The following is a 19203-nucleotide window of genomic DNA, read 5'->3' on the forward strand; positions in this document are numbered from 1 at the left end:
GTAGCAATATTTTAAAGTGAAGGGTTTATACTGAATTTAATTGGTGAAGGACGTTTTAAGTTCTCTAAGGGTGGCTTGTCATTTCAGAAGTATTTGGGCACCTGTTTCTAGAGTCATCTGTCCCCGATTTTTTGTTTCGTTCAGGTGTTCACAAGTGCAATATATGAAGCTGTAACAGGCTAGTCTTAAAAAGCAAAACAAAAAATACAGGGCCTAGTGCGATAGCCTACTGGCCAAAGTCCTCACCTCATATGCGCCAGGATCCCATATGGGTGCTGGTTCTAATTCCGACTGCCTCACTTCCATCCAGCTCCCTTGTGGCCTGGGAAAGTAGTCGAGGATGGCCCAAAGCCTTGGGACCCTGCACCCATGTGGGAGACGCGGAAGAGGCTCCTGGCTTCGGATTGGCTCAGTTCCAGCGGTTCCGGCCGCTTAGAGAATGAATCAACGGATGGAAGATCTTCCTCTCTGTCTCTCCTCCTTCAGTTAAAACACACACACACACACACACACACACACACAAATCCCCCCCTCCCCCCCGCGCCTCCTTCTGGAATTAGGGCAGAGGTGGGATCTGCACCCCTGGGGTGTCTGGGCATTGTCACTTTATGCCAAGCCCGGGCCCTGGTGGCTTTTCGTTTTGCAGAAGCTGTCTCTGTTCCTGGAGCTTAGTCCTGCCAGAGCCCAGACAGGCTGTGACAGCTGTGCTTTTGTGCCCAGCCACCTGGGCAATGCATGAGGGGCACGGGACTGCAGTTCAGCCCAGCTGGCACCTGGTGTGCTTTGCTGCTCAGTGGCTCCTTTGGTACTGTTCGCAGCGCTGCGTCTAGTGCCTAGTACCTAGTTGGAGCTCAGTGTAGATTAAATGAATATTTGAGGGAACTTGAAAGACTTGGTGGAAATGGCATGAGAGGGTGCTGTAGTGTGGGGCACGTGTTTGTAGGCCTAAGTTTGTCGTGATACACTTTTGCCAGGAATGTTTTGAAGATCCCTTATGTACGTTTCCCCCAGAGTCCTTGGTGGACCTGAGCATTCAGGAGATGTGGAGGGGCTGTCAGTGTCAGCTTCCGTGTGGGCCTGTTCTCAGCCCCTGGGTGTTGGAGATGTGTGCATCTCCCACTGCACAGCAGAGCGCACAGCTGCTTGATGCTATGTCAGATTATTAAGTTCTACAGCTACTTGGATGGGGGATGTTGTCTTCAGGGTTCAACGTTGGTTTGGTCACATCCAGCTGAGGTTAGGGTTGATGGGAAGTGTTTTCAGATGGAAATCTACAGAGGCCGTCATGTTTCAGGGTGGGCAGACTTCGTGCTTACTGTCCTGGGTGTTATTTCTTTCCAAGTTAATTTGTAGCCTTTATATTTCTAATGGGAAGTCCAATTAAATTTTTTTCTAGCTTAAGAAAGCTATTTTGTGGTTTACTTGGAAGAAAATATCAGTGATAGAGACATGTGAGTGGTAATGGAGCAAGGGCTGACATTGGCCTTGTGGGCCAGGCTGGCATCCACATGGGTGCTGTTTCAAGCCCCAGCTGCTGCCCCTCTGGTCCAGCTCGCTGCTCTTGTGCCTGGGAAAGAGGCAAAAGGGGTGGAAGTCCTTGGGCCTCTGTGCACCCATCTGGGAGACCCAGGAGAAGTTCCTTGTTGCTGGCTTTAGTTCTGACGTAACACCGGCTATTAAGGCCATTTGGAGCATTAGCAGATGGAGGCTGTCTTTGTCACTGCCTTTAAAAGACATTATTTTTTAAAAATAGTTGAATTTTCTTATCAAGTTTATATTTGAAGACTTCCCCCATCTCCCTGCCACCACCCAGACCTTTGCCTGGGATAGTGTCCCTTTAGGAATTTTGGGTACTGCATTTCACAAATACTTGACATTAAAATCTGTGTGGTTATGCTAGTGTTATGTGGCCATCTGCGTAGCGTGCTCTGTTCTGTGAGGAAGCCTAGTGTGGGAGTGGGACTGTGTCGATTGTTGTACTGATTGGAGATTGCTTGAGAGGGGATGTCCAGGAGCATTGAGATGTTGAAGGTTCTGAACTACATGGTCAGGGCAGTGTGCAGTGTGATGGGGAACTACATGGTCAGGGCGGTGTGCAGTGTGATGGGGAACTGCGTGGTCAGGGCAGTGTGCAGTGTGATGGGGAACTACATGGTCAGGGCAGTGTGCAGTATGATGGGGAACTGCGTGGTCAGGGCAGTGTGCAGTGTGATGGGGAACTGTGTGGTCAGGGCGGTGTGCAGTGTGATGGGGGTAACTGTGGAAAGCATTGTAACTTTGAGAGCAGTGGGACGCAGGAAGTGACAAGTGGTAAGCAGGAAAGGCCTAGTAAGTTTGAAGATCATGAGTGACAAAGATAGGCAGGTAGAATTTTGTACTGTATGCTTTCCGAGATGGAAGGTGTCCAGTGTGTCCCGGTGGAGAGTGAGAAGAGAATGTTTTTGGAGAAAGATTTAAAAACCTTGAAGCTTGATCCTGTTGCAGTGGTTTTTTTTTTCTTTAGAACAGGTTAATTTATTTGAGCAGAGGTATACACACACACACACACACACACACACACACACACACACATCTTCCATATGCTGGTTCACTCTGCAAATGGCTGCAGTGGCTAAGGCTGGGTCAGGCCGAAGATAAGATCTTCAGAAAGTTCTCCCTTGTGAGTGGCAGGGACCCAGATACCTGGGCCGTCTCCCACTACTTTTCTCAAGTCATCGGCTAAGAGCTGGATCGTAAATGATGCGGCTCTGACTCGAAGAGCACCCTTATGGGATGCTGGCTTTGCTGACGGCTGTTTTACCAACTGTGCCACAGTGGGATCCCTGGTTCAGTGATCCACGCTGTACCCTGAAGTCACCTCGGGCTCTCTAGGACTGCCTGAAGGGTCCAATCCCAGATACACATTTTTTAAAGATTTATTTACTTGCAAGGCAGAGCAGCTGACAGATAGGAAATACATGCACAGATACACAGGGATCTCTTCATTGTCTGACTCTCTCAATGGCTCCGACAGTTGGGGCTGGGCCACTCAGGGCAGGGGTCAGGGGCCAGCAAGTTCATCTGGCTTTGCCTTGGTGTAGCAGGGCCTGAAGGGGTTCAGTCCTTATCTGCTACCTTCCCAGGGCTTTGGCAGGGATTTGGATGCACCCAGATCTTAAACTTGACCTCCCAGTGTGGGCGCCAGCATCACAGGAGGAAACTTAACCCACTGCACCTCAGAACCATCCCTTTAGATAATGATTGAAGTTGCTGATGATGCAATTGAAGTCAAGATTTCGGGTGATGGCGGGTATTGGAGGTCGATCACTAAGCCTGATGTGAAGCCTAGGGACAAAAAAACCAGTTTCATTCCATTGCCGCTTGTGTGCGTGCATGTCAAAGTGGAGTGGCATTCTCCCTGGTGAGGTGGTGAAAGCTGCAGTTCGCAGGCGTGGCCATAGACCAGACTGCACTCCAGTCGGGCCTGCTGCGCCCTCGGCACCTGCGCACACGTGGACCGCTTCATTCTCCGCAGGCAGTCTGGCAGATGGAGACATGTTGTGTTCCGCCATCCCAACTTCCCAGGATATACCCGTTTTTGTTTTGGTGAACTTGACCTGATCTTGGCTGAGTGAGTCCTAGAACACCTCCTTTTCCCTCCTCCCATGGCTCTTGGCAGTGCTCTCCTCACACCTCAAGACTGCATTTCTGCTCGCGAGTTTGGGCTTGGCCCCTCCAGCAGTTCTGTGAAGCCTGTGGATCAGATCTATAACAGAAAATGAGTAAAATTAAAGAAGACCTTCCTTGGAGAGAGTTATCCAGATTGTGAGGTAGTTTGGTGTGCTGTCAGGAGCTAGTGGGCGGGGCTTCCTCACTGCAGTCGGAAAGCAGTGAGAGGCAGCTGCAGTGCCATTGGGAATATTTTGGTGACAAAGTCCTGTGTCCTGGGGCCGGCACTGTGGTGCACTCTTTTTTCTTTTTTTAAAACATTTTTTTAAAGATTTATCTATTTTTAATTGGAAAGTCAGATATACAGAGAGGAGGAGGGACAGAGAAGAAGATCTCCCGTCAGATGATTCACTCCCCGAGTGACCACAATGGCAGGAGCTGTGCTGATCTGAAGCCAGGAGCCTCTTCTGGGTCTCCCACGCAGGTTCAGGTCCCAAGGCTTTGGGCCGCTTTCCCAGGCCACAAGCAGGGAGCTGGATGGGAAGCAGGGCTGCAGGGATTAGAACCAGTGCCCAGTGGGATACCGGTGTGTTCAAAGTGAGGACTTTGGCTGCCAGGCCACCGCGCCGGGCCCATTGCCCTCTGAATTCTCTGCCTGCGCTTCCGGTCCAGGCTGTTCTGCTTCTCTTCCTGCTTCCTGCTTATGTGCCTTGGAGGACAGTGAACGATGGTGCAAGTGCCTAGATCCAGCGTCTGGCCACCCCAGCCACGCCTTGCTGTTGGAGCCTTTTGAGGAGTGCACTAGTCAGTGCAAGATCTCTCTGTAACCCTTCTTCAAATGCAATTAAATAAATCTTAAAAAAAAAAAAGCACGCATCTTGCTGCTGTGTCTTTGGTAGCTAACCTGTAGGTGAGAGTAGCTCCATTTGCATCTAATTTGTTAGATACTAGAAAAGAAAATGCAGGTTCCTGTGGTTCAGCTGTCTGTTTTGTGTGGGAAATGACTGAAGTCTATGGAAATCAAGCCTGGTAATGAGGAGCTCCAGCTCTGTCTGCTTGTTCTGGTGTGACTGGGATGGAAACTCTTTTTTTTTTTTAAGATTTATTTATTTTATTACAAAGTCAGATATACAGAGGAGGAGAGACAGAGAAGAAGATCCCCCATCCGATGATTCACTCCCCAAGTGAGCCGATCCGAAGCCGGGAACCAGGAACCTCTTCCAGGTCTCCCACGCGGGTGCAGGGTCCCAATGCATTGGGCCGTCCTCAACTGCTTTCCCAGGCCACAAGCAGGGAGCTGGATGCGAAGTGGAGCTGCCGGGATTAGAACCGGCGCCCATATGGGATCCCAGGGCATTCAAGGCGAGGACTTTAGCCGCTAGGCCACGCCGCCGGGCCCTGGAAACTCTTAAAAATAGACTTTACGTGTGGGTGACTGCTACAGTGTGTCACGGAATGTAGGGAAAGGTTCTAGGCTCACATTTTTACTCTAAATGCAATGCTTTTGTGTTAGAATAGTGTCAATCTGTATTTTATTATTATTTTTTGTTTAAAACTGTATTTCAATGGCACTGAAAATATTTTTAAACAAGTGTAGTAGTCCACATGATTTTTACCTAGTGAATAATGAAATTTAACCTTAGTGTTGAAAGTTTGATGCAGGTTTACGTGTTAAACAAAAACAAACTTGGTGCTTGTTTTCTTACTGAAATGAAAGTGTTTCTCATAGCAGGCAATTACATTAATTAGAATGTGTAGCAATTTAAGAAACAATTACTTCCTAATAAAGCAGTCATTTCATTTTTCTAGATTAGAAAATTCCTCTGGAATGTGTATGTTCCGAACAGGTTTTCCCTTGCATACCACGCTGACGGTACTTCACGACTGTTCCAAGGCACTAGCGATCATCGACTCTTAAGAACAGATGTGAAAGTGTGTTTTCTGAGCAGGTGTCTGTAGCTCTATAAAAAAGGATTTTATGCAAGTTACTGCTTATTACATTGCAGCACAGTACGTAGTATTTGAGATATTCTTTTAAAACTATGAGCTATCTTGGGCCTGGTGTGCTACCCTAGTGGCTGAAGTCCTCGCCTGGCACGTGCCGGGATCCCATATGGGTCTGGTTCATGTCTCAGCAGCCCTGCTTCCCATCCAGCTCCCTGCTTGTGGCCTGGGAAAGCAGTCTAGGACGGCCCAAAGCCTTGGGACCCTGCACCCATGTGGGAGACCTGGGAGAGCTCCTGGCTCCTGGCTTTGGATTGGCTTAACTCCGGCCGTTGTAGCTGCTTAGGGAGTGAACCAGTGGACGGTTCACTGTCTCTCCTGTATATCTGACTTTCCAATTAAAAAATAAATAAATCGTTTTTTAAAAAATGAGCTATGCTCAATTTTAATTTTTGCTCTGATTGTATCACAACAATGGAGGAGGGAATCCACTTAGTTATAAACATGTTTATTGAAAATTCATCATGTCCAGAGTGAATTGTGAGTTACTCTACATTAGAGCAGGTGCTGCAGGAGCTGCGGGTGGGACATGGAAGACAGCCATGGTGCCTCCGAGCAGGGAGTTGTTGGTGAATCTGTGGATGTCACCTGAAGTGTTTTTAATGTTTCTGTTTGAAGTATTTCATATTGGGAAAACTTAGCTGAGATTAGTTTTCTCCCCACTTGGAAAAAATTAGAATATTTTTACCTTCTAAAAGATAGAAACTTAAAAAAAATTCTTTGCAAAAAATGTTTCTTAAAGATTTATTTATTTATTTCATTGGAAAGGCAGGTTTGCAGAGAGAAAGATCTTTCATCCACTGGTTCAGTCCCCCAAGTTCCTGCATGGGCCGGAATTGAGCTGATCCAAAGCCAGGAACGTCTTCTGGGTCGCTCTTGTGGGTGCAGGGGTCCATGGGCTTGAGCCATGCTCTGCTGCTTGCCCAGGCTGTTAGCAGGAAGCTGGGTCAGATGTGGAGGCATGGAGCCTGGACCTGACGCTGGCAGATCATAACCTGTTGCTGCCACTTGGCCCCCAGACAAGCGCTTGATTTTACTTTTCATGACATTGCACGGGTTCCTGTTCATCGGAAATTCAAGTGGTCAATAGTAACTTTTAGTGAGTAATTTTAGTGACTAACGGTAATCAGTGTCTAAGGAGTCACTTTTTGGAACTTGGTGTTTTTGATGGAACTGTACATATGGTGATCGTTAAAATACGACCTGGCACTGGTATGTACTGGTACGTACTGGTGCTGTGTTTAACAGCAGCAGGAACATGTTAGTCTGAATTCCGTTTTACAGGAGATAAAGCTGAGACAGGCTGGTAAGCAGCACTGAAGGTTGAGCTGTGGTTTTTCAGGTTTTTTTCCTCCGTCAGGTCACTCACATTGAACATTTGGGAGTTCTCCAGGGCCTGGTTAGTCGCTGGCAAGTAGCCGTGCGTGGAATCCCAGGGATGGGCCACAGCGCGTCTGCGGTTCCCTTGGTTGAGAACTCACTTCTCCCCAGTGCTGTTTCGACTGGAGACACAGCATCTCCCTCTGCTGCTTCTGTGTCCAATCTTATGCTTGTATTTTTCTCTAAATAGTGTAATTCAAACACAGATGAAGTGTGTGTGTGTGTGTGTGCGCGCTGTATTAGGTGGGATGGTTTCTCCTAAATTCTTAGGCAGGTAGGTGGAGACTTTCCGGAACATTTTTGCTCTCTTGAGTTTATTTTGCATCAAGATGATACTTTTTCTTTTACTTAAGATTGGTTTTATGTCTTGCTACATGTTATTTTGAGCTCCTGGCTATCTTCATTGAATAATTTGATTTGCTGTAATCCATGTGAACACTTTGCTATTGGTTACACGCATGTTTCATTGATGTGTTTTTGTTGTTTATACATTTAATGTGTTTGAATAAGTATAAAAACTCCTGTGCTTTTTAAAAACCTTTTCAGGACCAAACAGAGAAGTTAGTGATTTTATATATTTCTTTTTGTCTGTTTTAGGATGGCTACCATAGAGTAGTTAATATTGTGCCAAAGAAACCACCACTGCTAGACAGACCGGGTGGAGGAAGCCACAGTAGATATTACGGTCATGTTGATTACCGACAATGTGACGAGGACCGCAGTTCTGATCGAAGAAGTGGTCCGCCTCACAGAGGAGTATGTAAATTTTCCCCATGTACTAATTGTTCTTTCTTATAGTTTGAAACTCGTGTGTTTTTAGAAATCAATGCGATGGCTATGAAAGTAGCTGAGTAAGCCCTGCCTGCTCTCGCTGTTGAACTGCCTGTGGAGCTGTCAAGGGGACACTTGCGTCATGCTTCCGGGGGTGCCGGAGAAGGGGGGCGGGCTCTCCAGAGAGTTCTGCCTTCATCGTGTGAATCCCCCTGGGCTGCTTTCCTACCCCCCCCCCTCAAATAGGCCGAGATTTGCAGACTTGTGTGAAAGTGATCTGTTACTGGATGTGCCCACTTAACAATGGTTTCCATCATGATGAAACTAGGTTGCATTGATTGTCACTTTTTGTTAGGATTTTTGTGAACATCTGTTTACTAACTGAATTTGTGGTACATTCTGACCTTCTAAAATGTCAGCTGCTGTTACTACCAACGTGGTCCTTCGTGTAGTGACTGTTGCATGGATCTGTTACTGACCTGAGGTCTTTCTGCTGCCCTGTGTTGCATGTTGAAACCTTCTGCCAGACTTTTCTTAGCTCTTCCCTTTTCCTGCCTTGCCTGTTACGGAATGTGGCCATTAACAGTACCTTTTCAAACACAGCTCCTGGTAAACTTTGATCTCACATTGACTAGTTTCCGTCGTTTGCACTTGATGCCATGGAGGTGAGGTGGCTTACCTGTGGAGGGGACGTCATGTGGTCATGGCCTGTGACACTTGGGAGGTCCTAACAAGATGGTCACTGTTTTCTTGTACTTGTGTCCAGTGTTTGCAGTGTTAATAGTTTCTTTCTTACAGAATGAATTTTTATTTTGTTCAGTTTTTAAATGTTACAAGTTCTTTTAGGAAGGGAGATTGGGTGCTGAAAGATAATTATCTTGAGGTTTCAGCCATCAGAGCCATTGTTTGGATAGTCTCAGAAGTAATTCAGCCTTTGAATAAGTATTATCTTGGAGGGCTGCGGGAGAGGACGTCTAGCTCGGATCCCGAACCCAGTCCGCCATGTGCCCATGGCTCATGGCGGGCTGGGCCCGGACATGCCTGGGTGCGGCCTGCTTCCTTCTGGGGTGAGTACGCCGAGGGGGGAGGCCTCCGTGACTGGGCATGTCCGGGACCCACCCAACACCCTCACTGGGTGGTGGGTGAACGGGATTGGGGAGGGGCGCAACCTCGGGCCTGCAGGATTTAACTTCCGGCTGCCAGAGGCGAGCCGAGGGCTGCGGGAGAGGACGTCTAGCTCGGATCCCGAACCCAGTCCGCCATGTGCCCATGGCTCATGGCGGGCTGGGCCCGGGCGGCCAGTGCGTCATTTGGCGCCAGGCTGTGCCTACTGGCCGCCCGGCCGGGGAGCTCTGGGGTATTGGACATCTGAATCGCTGCTGAGATAGCTCTAGAGTGACCCCACTGTTTCTGGGATCTGAGTCAATCCTAAAGATTCCCAATGCCAGTAACTCTTCCTTTGAAGAACTTCCAATCCCTTAATAATGCTGAGCTTTGAACACCTATCAAGTAAAAGATAAGCTCCGGCTTGTGTAGCAGGCTGGCACCTAATGGTCCTCGGAGCAACCACGTGCAGGTGCGTGATTTACAGCTAGGAACGGTCCCAATCTGGGAAGCCACAGCTGGGATGAGGTTCCCACCAAGGGGTGTATGTGCTGGAATGGGGGCTGCGTTCTATCTAGGAAACAGTTGCAGTCACCCGAGGCACTAGTGTGGGCTGGGATTGGATGCACCAGGCCGGTTCAGATCCCAGCACCATCTGGTGTTATGGAGAAACAGGGTAGATGTGGGACTGACTAGGCTGGGTCTCAATCCCCTTCTGAGCCATGTGTGAGCTGTATGTGGGTATGGACGAGCCATGGCTGGGCTGAAACATCCAACAACAAGAGTCAGAATGGGGTGAAAGCCAGCCAGGAAAAGCCACTGTTCCTGCTAGGACAGGAGGTGAACTGAGTAGGGTTGGCTCAAGAACCCCCTGGCAAGCGCAAAATCTGGCATTGGGAGGGGTTCTGATGGAGGAGCCTGGGCAACTCCTCTGGCAGGACACAGTCCCTGCAGGTAAGCGCGAGAAGCATGATTGGAAACAGCCCAGAATAGGCCATGGAAAGTTTCCCACTGGCATGCATTCGGCATGGGTCAGGAGCAGGCCAGGCTGAATCAGTTCATGTCATCCTCTGGCAAATCCGATCACCAGAACAGAGTGTGGAATGGGCCGGGTTTGGTTGCGACAAAACCAGTACACATTCTGGAACGCCAGGGCGTGGTTGCCTGTACTGGATATGAATGCAACACCCATCCAGCACACGTGAGATCCAGGAAGGGAGGGGCAGAGCTGGCGGGGGGGTTAAGGGGCTGGTCCCCTCGCTGGACAACCACTCCCACTGGAGAGTGTTGGCTGGGATAGAGACAGACACGACTAAGCAAGGCTACAACACCTGTGCGCTGCATGTGGACAAGATCAGGGCCACAGCATCAGCTGGCAGAAGCTGGCACTGGGGACTAATTCTGTCGAGTCAAATCACAGGACCACCTAAAGAGTGCATAAACCGGGACAGAGAGACCTGGGAGGGAAAAAGTGGGTTCCCCCTTCTTGGGTCACTATTCCCGTGGGAGGGCATGAAAACTAGGACGGGGGCTGGGATGGCTAGACAGAGGCACTCAACAACATCTGTGAGGGCTGGATGGTTGAGTCGATTAGATAGAACTAAGCTTTAATACCCATTGACAAGTACCAGAGCCAAATGGGATGGGGGACAGACTGGTCTTCTGCTACACAAATTGGCAAACCAGGGTAGGGGGCAGGCTTGGTGGGGGTTATTGTGGGTCGCCTCGACTAGGCTGCAGCTCCCACTGGTTGATGTAAGGGCCGAACCAGACTGGACTGCAACACCCATTGGTTCCAGTGCAACTCGGGACTGAAAACAGAACCAACACAGCAATTGCAACCACCAGCTGATCAGGGTGATGGACTGTGCCGGGCCCTGTGCTTGCTAGAACATACAAGAATCTGGTCTGGGAATACCTCAAAGTATCTTTGGAGATCTCCCCACTTGAACTGCTGGACTCAGAATTCTAACCAAGAAAAGACAGAAGACAGAATAGGACAATCATTCATCTCAGCTACATGTTGGCAGCGAAATATGGGACAAATGGAGACTTCATGATGGACAATATCAATCAGTGGACCACCTCATCGAGCGAAACTGGCAGTGACTCATAACTGGAGAACTATTAACTCCACTTGAGCACATATCTCAGAGCATGCCCCACATATGGGACTTGGGGTGGGCGGGAAACCGGGTGGGGCTTCTCCCTCAATACCCCCTTTTACCTCAGATACATGATGGAAACAAAAAAAATAAATAAATAAATAAATAAATAAATAAATAAATAAAAAAAAAAAAAAAAAAAAAAAAAAAGAATAAGTATTATCTTTTTTTTTTTTTAATCTTTGTGGTCATTTAGTATGGACAGAGTTTTGTATTTATTGGTTGGGTTTGCATTTGAAACATTTCCCCTAAAATTTTTCTAGTAATACTTGATTAGGAGTTTGTTACAGATTATGTTTCTGTCCTATACATTTTGTTTGAATTTTCTTGAAATACCAGATACACTTTGATGTGGAGACACTAATTCTTACCCTAGATTCAGTTGTATAATGGAGTCTACGTATTTGATCCACTACCTGTTTTTTTAAAAGGTTTATTTATTTTTATTGGAAAGGCAGATATACAGAGAGGAGGAGAGACAGAGAGGAAGATCTTCCGTCCAATGGTTCACTCCCTAAGCGGCCACAACGGCCAGAGCTGAGCCGATCCAAAGCCAGGAGCCACGAGCCAGGAGCTTATTCTGGGTCTCCCACACGGGTGCAGGGACCCAAGGCTTTGGGCCGTCCTCGACTGCTTTCCCAGGCCACAAGCAGGGAGCTGGATGGGAAGTGGAGCTGCCGGGATTAGAACTGGCGCCCATATGGGATCCTAACACGTTCAAGGCGAGGATTTTAACCACTAAGCTATCGCGCCAGGCCCGATCCACTACCTATTACAGCTGTTTGAGTTTTTTGTTTGTTTATATTTTATGTTGAGAGAAAACAATAGTCATTTGGTGAATTCACTTAAAACAGCTTACGTAATACCAGATACAGGGATGAAAATGAGTCCATTTGCTGACTTGAGAGACCTTTGAGTTGTGCAAGTACTGTATGTCTAATTTTAAAGTGATTCAATATGGATTACTATGTGATTTTTTTTATGCATTTTTCTAAATACAGGACAAACTTGTGCTTCATTTTAGATTTTAATTTTAGTGCTGCATTTCAGTATAGCTTCTCAGTAATGAGCGTTTGTCACTATATTGGGAAAAGGTCTGATTTTTAATGGGCGATTGGATGGGAAGAGAACAATTGAGCAAGAAATTGGGGAAAAGTTGCAAGTTCTTGATTGAACTTGAATCTGAAAGTTGCTGAGAAGTCGGCAATAAGAAATAAAGTGAAACATTGAGAAACAAAATGCTTGTCTTGGCTTTTTCTTTTTCCTCAGACAGCTCTTAATTGTTGATGTTGGCATATGTGCCTTTCACTGGTTCTGTGGAAGAAATAAGTGGAGTTTTTTTAGTAGAGATAAGTTTTGTGTTGCCATGGTTGCAATAGGTGAGTTGCTATGATTTTTTTTCTTGTGTCTTAGAAGCTTGGGGAGACACAGGGACACGTCTCAGACTCCTTGACAGTGCACAGTTCTTTGCAGCCTGGTCACCTACTGGGAACTGTCAATCCACATTGAAGCAGTTTCTCTTCTTCCAGGATGACTCTGCCTACCGGTGGACTCGAGAGGAGCATTCTGGAAGCCGACAGCCTGAGTACAGGTAGGAACAGGAGCACAGCATCTCGGCAGTGGGATCCGTGACTCGCTGACATGTTGTGGGAATTTAACCTCAAGGCATGTGATAAGACATCTTCTATTAGGATAAAATTTGAAAGCAGCAAGCATTGTATTCCTTTTGTGAGTATGACAATATCAGTATGTATTGAAACATTTGAATTACTGATATTTTAAACACTTGTTAGATGATTGATGTGTGGTGTGGCTTAGGAGGAACATTCTTCCTGGATACAGACATCCTTCCTTACAAACTGCCTTCTGTGGTGGGCTCACTGTTTTTTATTTTTAAACATTCGTGCATTTTTATTGGAAAGGCAGGTAGACAAAGGGAAGGAGAGACAGGAAAATCGTTGCGGTGTGTTGGCTTACTCTCCAGGTGGCCGTAATGGCCAGGGCTGAGCTGTCCAGTGTGATGCCAGGAGCCAGCAGCCTCTTCTGGGTCTCCTACACGGGTACAGGATCCCAAGAGTTGGATCCTATCCCTGCTTTCCCAGAGCACAAGCAGGAAGCTGGGTGGGAAATGGAGCACCTGGGACCTGAACCTGTGCCCGGGTGGGATGCTGACAAAGATTAGTTGAGCTAACACACTGGCCCCAGGCTGTTTTATTTGAGAGGCAGAGTTACAGAGAGAGTGATACACAGAGATCCTGGACGTTTTACTCCCTGAACAGCAGCAGTGGCTGGCTGGGCACCTGTGCCATCTGATTGAAGGAGGGGCAGCCTAGAGCAGAATCAGGCCCGTTGCGGTGCCAGTATAACCTCCAGGCCTGCAGTTGCTTTATTTTCATCAATAATGTCTTCTTGTCTTAATATACAGATTTATTACCAAAAAAAACAGTGAACATATTTTTTTTTTTAAAGATTTATTTTATTTTCATTACAAAGTCAGATATACTGAGAGGAGGAGAGATAGAGAGGAAGTGGAGCTGCCGGGATTAGAACCAGCGGCCATATGGGATCAAGGCGAGGACCTTAGCCACTAGGCCACGCTGCCAAGCCCAACAGTGAACATATTTAAAGGAACTGCTAGCTTGCTTTATAAATGGCTTTATAGTGTTACTGTTGGGAGTTGTATAGGGAACCCTTCGAAGGTCTCTCACTCCATGATCGCCGACATAGTGTGGCAGTTTGTCATGTGCGCAGAGCAGCTTCGTGGCACCTGCCAGGCTGGGTGATGTGGCTGTACACACATCAGTGTGCATTGTGCTTGAGGAGTTTAGGGCTTGGAGCTCATTGTAGTGAGAAGCAAGGTGGTCTTTCTTTCCGCGTCTGTGAGCATTGGGTGTGGTCACCTGGACCTGTGTGCTTGTCTCTGTAACCAGCTGCAGAGATGTGCAGTGTGGGTGAATCGTGAGATGTGTGACTCACGGCTTACTCTGTACCAAAAGAAGCACTGGAGAAAAAGACTGAAAAAAGTGCACTAATCAAATCTGACACTCAGGAGTTAGTGACAAATTCTGCAATTTGGAATGAAGGAGAATTCTCATACCCTGTATGGTGGATAGTAGCATTTGCTTGTAATTGAACCAAGCTGTGACACCTGCAGTCAGACCTTTGCTTCAGCATTAGGTAATGAGCTCTCAGCCTCCACCTTAAGACTGGAAAAGTGAGAAGGGTATAGGTGATGCCTGGAATGGAACAAAATACATGATTTTTAGAAAGATTTACTTCTTTTTGAAAGGCAGATTTTTTTCTCATAGAGAGGAGAATTAGAGAAGGATTATCCATCCAAATGTCCACAGTGGCTGGAGCTGGGTTGATCTGAAGCCAGCAGCATCTTCCAGGTCTCCCACGCGGGTGCAGGGTCCCCAGGCTTTGGGCCGTCCTCGACTGCCTTCCCAGGGCACAGGCAGGGAGCTGGGTTGATCTGAAGCCAGCAGCATCTTCCAGGTCTCCCACGCGGGTGCAGGGTCCCCAGGCTTTGGGCCGTCCTCCAGTGCTTTCCCAGGCCACAGGCAGGGGGGCAGGAAATGGAGCAGCTAGGCATGACCTGACGCTTGTGCCACCACGTTGGCTCCTCCCCCCTCAAAAAAAGGATTTGAAGATCATTTTCTTTCCAGAATTCTTTGTTTAATTAAAAAAACTTTTTTTTTCCCCAACTGCTATCCACTGATCTTTGACCCTTCCTACCCTGATCAACTATGTAAACATCAAAAAAATTTTTTTTAAATTTCCTTTTTTTGGGAAAAAATTATCTGTTTGAAAGGTAGAATTTGAGAAGAGAGACAGAAATCTTGCACTCACAAAATGTCTGAGCGGCTAGAGCTGGGCAAGTTTGAAGCTGGCAGCCAGGAACTTCTGGGTGTGCCATGTAGATAGAAAGACCCGAAGACCCAAGGTCCTGGGCCATGCTCCACTGCTTTTCTCGGCATACTAGCAGGAAGGTTGATCAGAGGTGAAGAAGCTAAAACTCAAACCAATGCCTGTAAGGGATGCTGGTGCCACAGCCTGCAGGTTTACCTGCTATGCCATGGGTCTGGCCCCTTTGCAGAAATTTTAAGAAAGCATTTAAGCTATCAGAACTATTTGCAACTTAGTTGGAATCAGTTCAACAAAATCAACTGTCAGTGTAAATTAGAGAATACAGATTTCTGTATTAGAGAATAAATTGTCATTGTTGAAAATGGTTTTTATTTGTTTTGTACTTTGTTGTTTCAAAGTCTCATGACATCAGCTACCAGAATACACAAAGTCAGACTTTTCACTTTGCACAGAAGGGAGAGAGAGAGTAAATTTCAGAAGAAGTTCACACTGACCGGAGAAGAGACAACAACCGCCATGAAAACGATGCTCAGGAAGATGAAGCAGACACACATGCACCTCAGCAGGGGACTGGCTCTGAACCCTACGGGATGCCTGTCGAGCCACAGCCTCATTCTTCCCGTGTTTCTTTCTGCCTTCTGCGGGATGTCCTGTAGATGCCCGAGTGCAACCTGATGACTTTGAACACATGGCGCAAAACATTTTCTCCAATTTTTCTGGATGTTTTTCAGCAGGATTATTTGGAAGTGAATACAGTTGTGATGTTTGGTTCAAGTAGTAACTGTTGAGGTGAAGTTTGCAGCCATTAGCTCTGTGGTGAGTAGCTCTCCCTGGGCTGCAGAAGAGGTCTGTGGAGAAGAGTCTGGCTCAGCTGCTGGGGCGTCTGCCCTTGGGCCTGGTCCATTGTGGTTGTGGCAAGTGTTTGGTGAAACAGAAGGTGTGTGTTTTCTGTTTGCCTTCTCACAGCTCCTCTCCTGCAGATCTAGGTTCCCTGGAAAGTCAGTGATGTGAACTCTTATGACTGTATGTTTGGGCTGATTTCATTTGCAACGTGATCTTTTTCTTTGTGTGTGTGTTTTAATTATTTGAGAGGCAGAGTTTCAGAGAAGAAACAGAGATCTTCCATCCAGTGATTGGCTCCTCACATGGCCCCAACAGCCGGGGCTGGAATAGGCTAAAACGGGGAGCCAGGAACGCGACAGGGTTTCCCATGTGAGTAACAGGCCCAGTGCTTGGGCTGTTGGGAGCTGGACGTGAAAGGGAGTAGACTTGATCCATTGCCCACATGCCAGGTGGCAAGGCTCTTGGCACATGGGATCCAAAACCCTGTATGTTCCTGGGTGGTATATAACAGAAGATCCCGGAAAGAGAGTGCAAACAGACTTGGAAATGAGATGTATAATTTAGGTGTTTAGTAGAATTGAGGGTTATCTTGTTTGATGCTCGACACTCTCACAGAAATTGAGTAGATATGTTAAGTTATATCCAGGAACGTTCCTGAATATTCCCACCTGTATCTCAGAATGAGTCAAGCAAAGGAAGATGTGTGTGGCTGTCTGTGGGATGCACATTGGTGCTGCCATCACCAGCACTCCTGTCCTGGGCACTGGGCATCACCCGCCGGCTGTGGCATTAACATAGATCTTTAGACTTTGCGAGCATAATTGTCATCACTTAAGATCTAGTACTATATACGGAGCCTTATTAGTAGAATTCTCTGCTTATTTCTGCATTCGAGTATTATCAGTGTTCATAATTTGTAAAAACAGGTATTTTACACTTAAGGTCTGAGCATTTCAGGGCAGTAATGCTGGATGCAGTGGTTACACATCCGGTCAGGCACCAATAAACAGTGTGTACACTGTGTGTGATACTGCGTCTTAATTCCTGGGGGGCTGTTGGACAAGAGGTAATGAATGGGGAGCTATCTTAAAATCCTTTTTGAAATTTATTTTTATTTCTATTTTGGATGATATTTACATAATTGAGAAGGATGCATTTCCATGTGGACCAATGGGTGTTGTAGCTCTGCCCAGCCTGATCTGCCCCAGCCTCAGCTCTCACACTCACCAGCAGGAGAGCCCACGCTACTCCCCTGCTGGGCTCGCCAACCCCCTTCCCCCGAGTGTGTTGGTCGTAGCTGTAGCCCAGTCTGACATGGTCCGTCTCACCTAGCCAGCCCCCAGCCCCTAGTCCTGGCCCTAATGTGAACCGGCTGGTGTTGTGTCCTGCACCCCATCCTGGTTCTCACATCTGCCAGTAGGAGTAACGAGCCTGCCCAGCTTCACCCACCCCCAGACCTGCCCCACAGGTATGCTGGCGGATACTGTAACCTGGCATGGTCTGAGTTGCTCCCAATCTGGATTCTTGTGCTCACCTGCAGGGACTGCGTCGTGACAGCTTACTTCCCTGGGGCATATCTCGATACACAGGTGGGTGCTTGGCTCAGCCTGACTTGGCCCACCTGCTGTCCTGGCATGAATAGCTGCCTTGCCCGGTTGGTCCGTACTCATTGTGGCTCTTACTGTTAGTTGCTACAACCTAGCCACATCTGGTCCATCCCTAGACACAGCTCTCTCGTGGTTCAGTGGGTGCCGAGACCTAGCCCAACCCATCCTACCTAGCAAGCACCAGTGGGTGCTGGAGCCTAGCCCAGCCTGGCTCACCTAAGACGCAGTCCATACCCATGTCAAGGTATATTATAGTCATGTGCAGCTCAGTTCTCCACCCCTATTCTGGCTCCTGCACTTAACAGTGGGAACTGTAGCCCAGCAGGGCATCCCTTTACCTACCTGACCAGGCCTGGTAAGTAATAGATCTTGCATGTGCTGGTGGTTGCTCTAGCCCAACCTGGCATAGCCCATTCCCCATCATGACCTTCGCCATCAGATGCTGCAGCCTGGCTTGATCCTGTCCACCTCCAGTCCCAGCTCTCACTGTTGGGTGCTGCAGCCTAGCCCTGCCCAGTTTGCTTCCATCCCTGGTATTCATGCAAACAGGTAGGTATAGTAGCCTAACCCTGCATGGCCCACATCCACCTGGCTCCTGTACTTGCCAGTGTGCTAAGGCTTGGCCTGGCCTTGCCTGGTCTGCCTGCCCCTGCCCCTCTGCAACTAGTCTACACATTTGCTGACAGGTGGAGTTTCCCTGCCCAATCTGACCAGCAGCCAGACTTGAATTATGTTCTCACCAACAGGAGCTATGGCCCACCAGGGACGTTCCCCAGGTTTTCCTTGCCAGTCCCACTCTCAGACCCAAATCTCACGTGTGCTAGTAGGTGCTAGGCCCTTTAATGCTGTAGTCTGTCCTCTCTGCCTCAGCCTCCGTGTGCTGGTGGTTGTTATGACTGGGCCCACCCTACACCCTGTTCTGGGGTGCACTTAGGTGCTACAGCCTGGACCAGCCCGGCCTGTTCTCAACTGCAGGACCTCTGTCAGGGCGGTGTGGTTTCTATGATCATGCCAAAGCTCAGCGTGTCTGTCTGTCTGTCTGTCTGTCTCTCTCTCTCTCTCTCTCTCTCTCACACACACACACACACACACACACACACACACACACGCTTAGCTATTGAGCAAACCAGCTGGTATGGCAGTCCCGCATTTGTGAGCCCGCGTATCTCCAACAGGATCTGCCCCTCAGATCTGATTCTCTCATATGCTGTTTAGTTTCATGTCCCAGCCTAACGTGATGTGTCCCCTGTTGTGACACTCGCAGATACTGTGGTACAGTCCTGCTAGGTGGGCTCCCAGCCTACTTTAATGTGCACCAGTGAGTGGTGGTTGGTGGTTGTGGATGCTAACTAACCCAGCTCAGGTCTCCCATGTGGACAGGTGGATTGGTCTGACCCAAAAAGGTCCTCTAGCTTCCCTCCTCCAGACCGTTCAGTCATAGACCCCATGCTTACCTGCAAGTACATTGGGCTTTTTGGCAGAAGTCCTCCAGAAATTGTTCCTCACCTGTAATGTGCTCCCTCAGTGGTCCTCCCTCCCATGCTTCCTATACCCCTTCCCTGATCAATACATAGCCCCTGTTGGGCCAAGTCGGGAGCTAGGCACTCCGAGTCATTGCCAGTGCCTTCCAGGGTCGGACCTGGTGGGAAGCTGGAGGCAGAGGCTCTGGGTTATCCCAGGGCTTGGATGCAGAACATGTGTGTCTAACCACTAGGCTAATTATCTGTCCTTGTATTTGATATTTTGTTATAAAGTTGTTCTTTCCCATAATATTCAGTGTTTCATCTTTGCTTATAGGGTTTTTTTTAAAA

At 48.0% G+C, this 19203-nt stretch overlaps 1 protein-coding gene across 1 annotated transcript in view; it reads left to right on the forward strand.

The window, feature by feature from the left end:
- Positions 1–19203, forward strand: part of PPHLN1 (periphilin 1) — a 70883-nt gene that overhangs the window by 11977 nt on the left and 39703 nt on the right. The window contains exons 3-4 of the mRNA XM_004597888.4: positions 7630–7788; positions 12602–12663. Coding sequence (XP_004597945.2) covers positions 7630–7788; positions 12602–12663 — 221 coding nt within the window. The remainder of the gene's footprint in view (positions 1–7629; positions 7789–12601; positions 12664–19203) is intronic.

The sequence above is a fragment of the Ochotona princeps genome, chromosome 27 (genome assembly GCF_030435755.1).
Source record: "Ochotona princeps isolate mOchPri1 chromosome 27, mOchPri1.hap1, whole genome shotgun sequence".
Classification (NCBI taxonomy): domain Eukaryota; kingdom Metazoa; phylum Chordata; class Mammalia; order Lagomorpha; family Ochotonidae; genus Ochotona; species Ochotona princeps.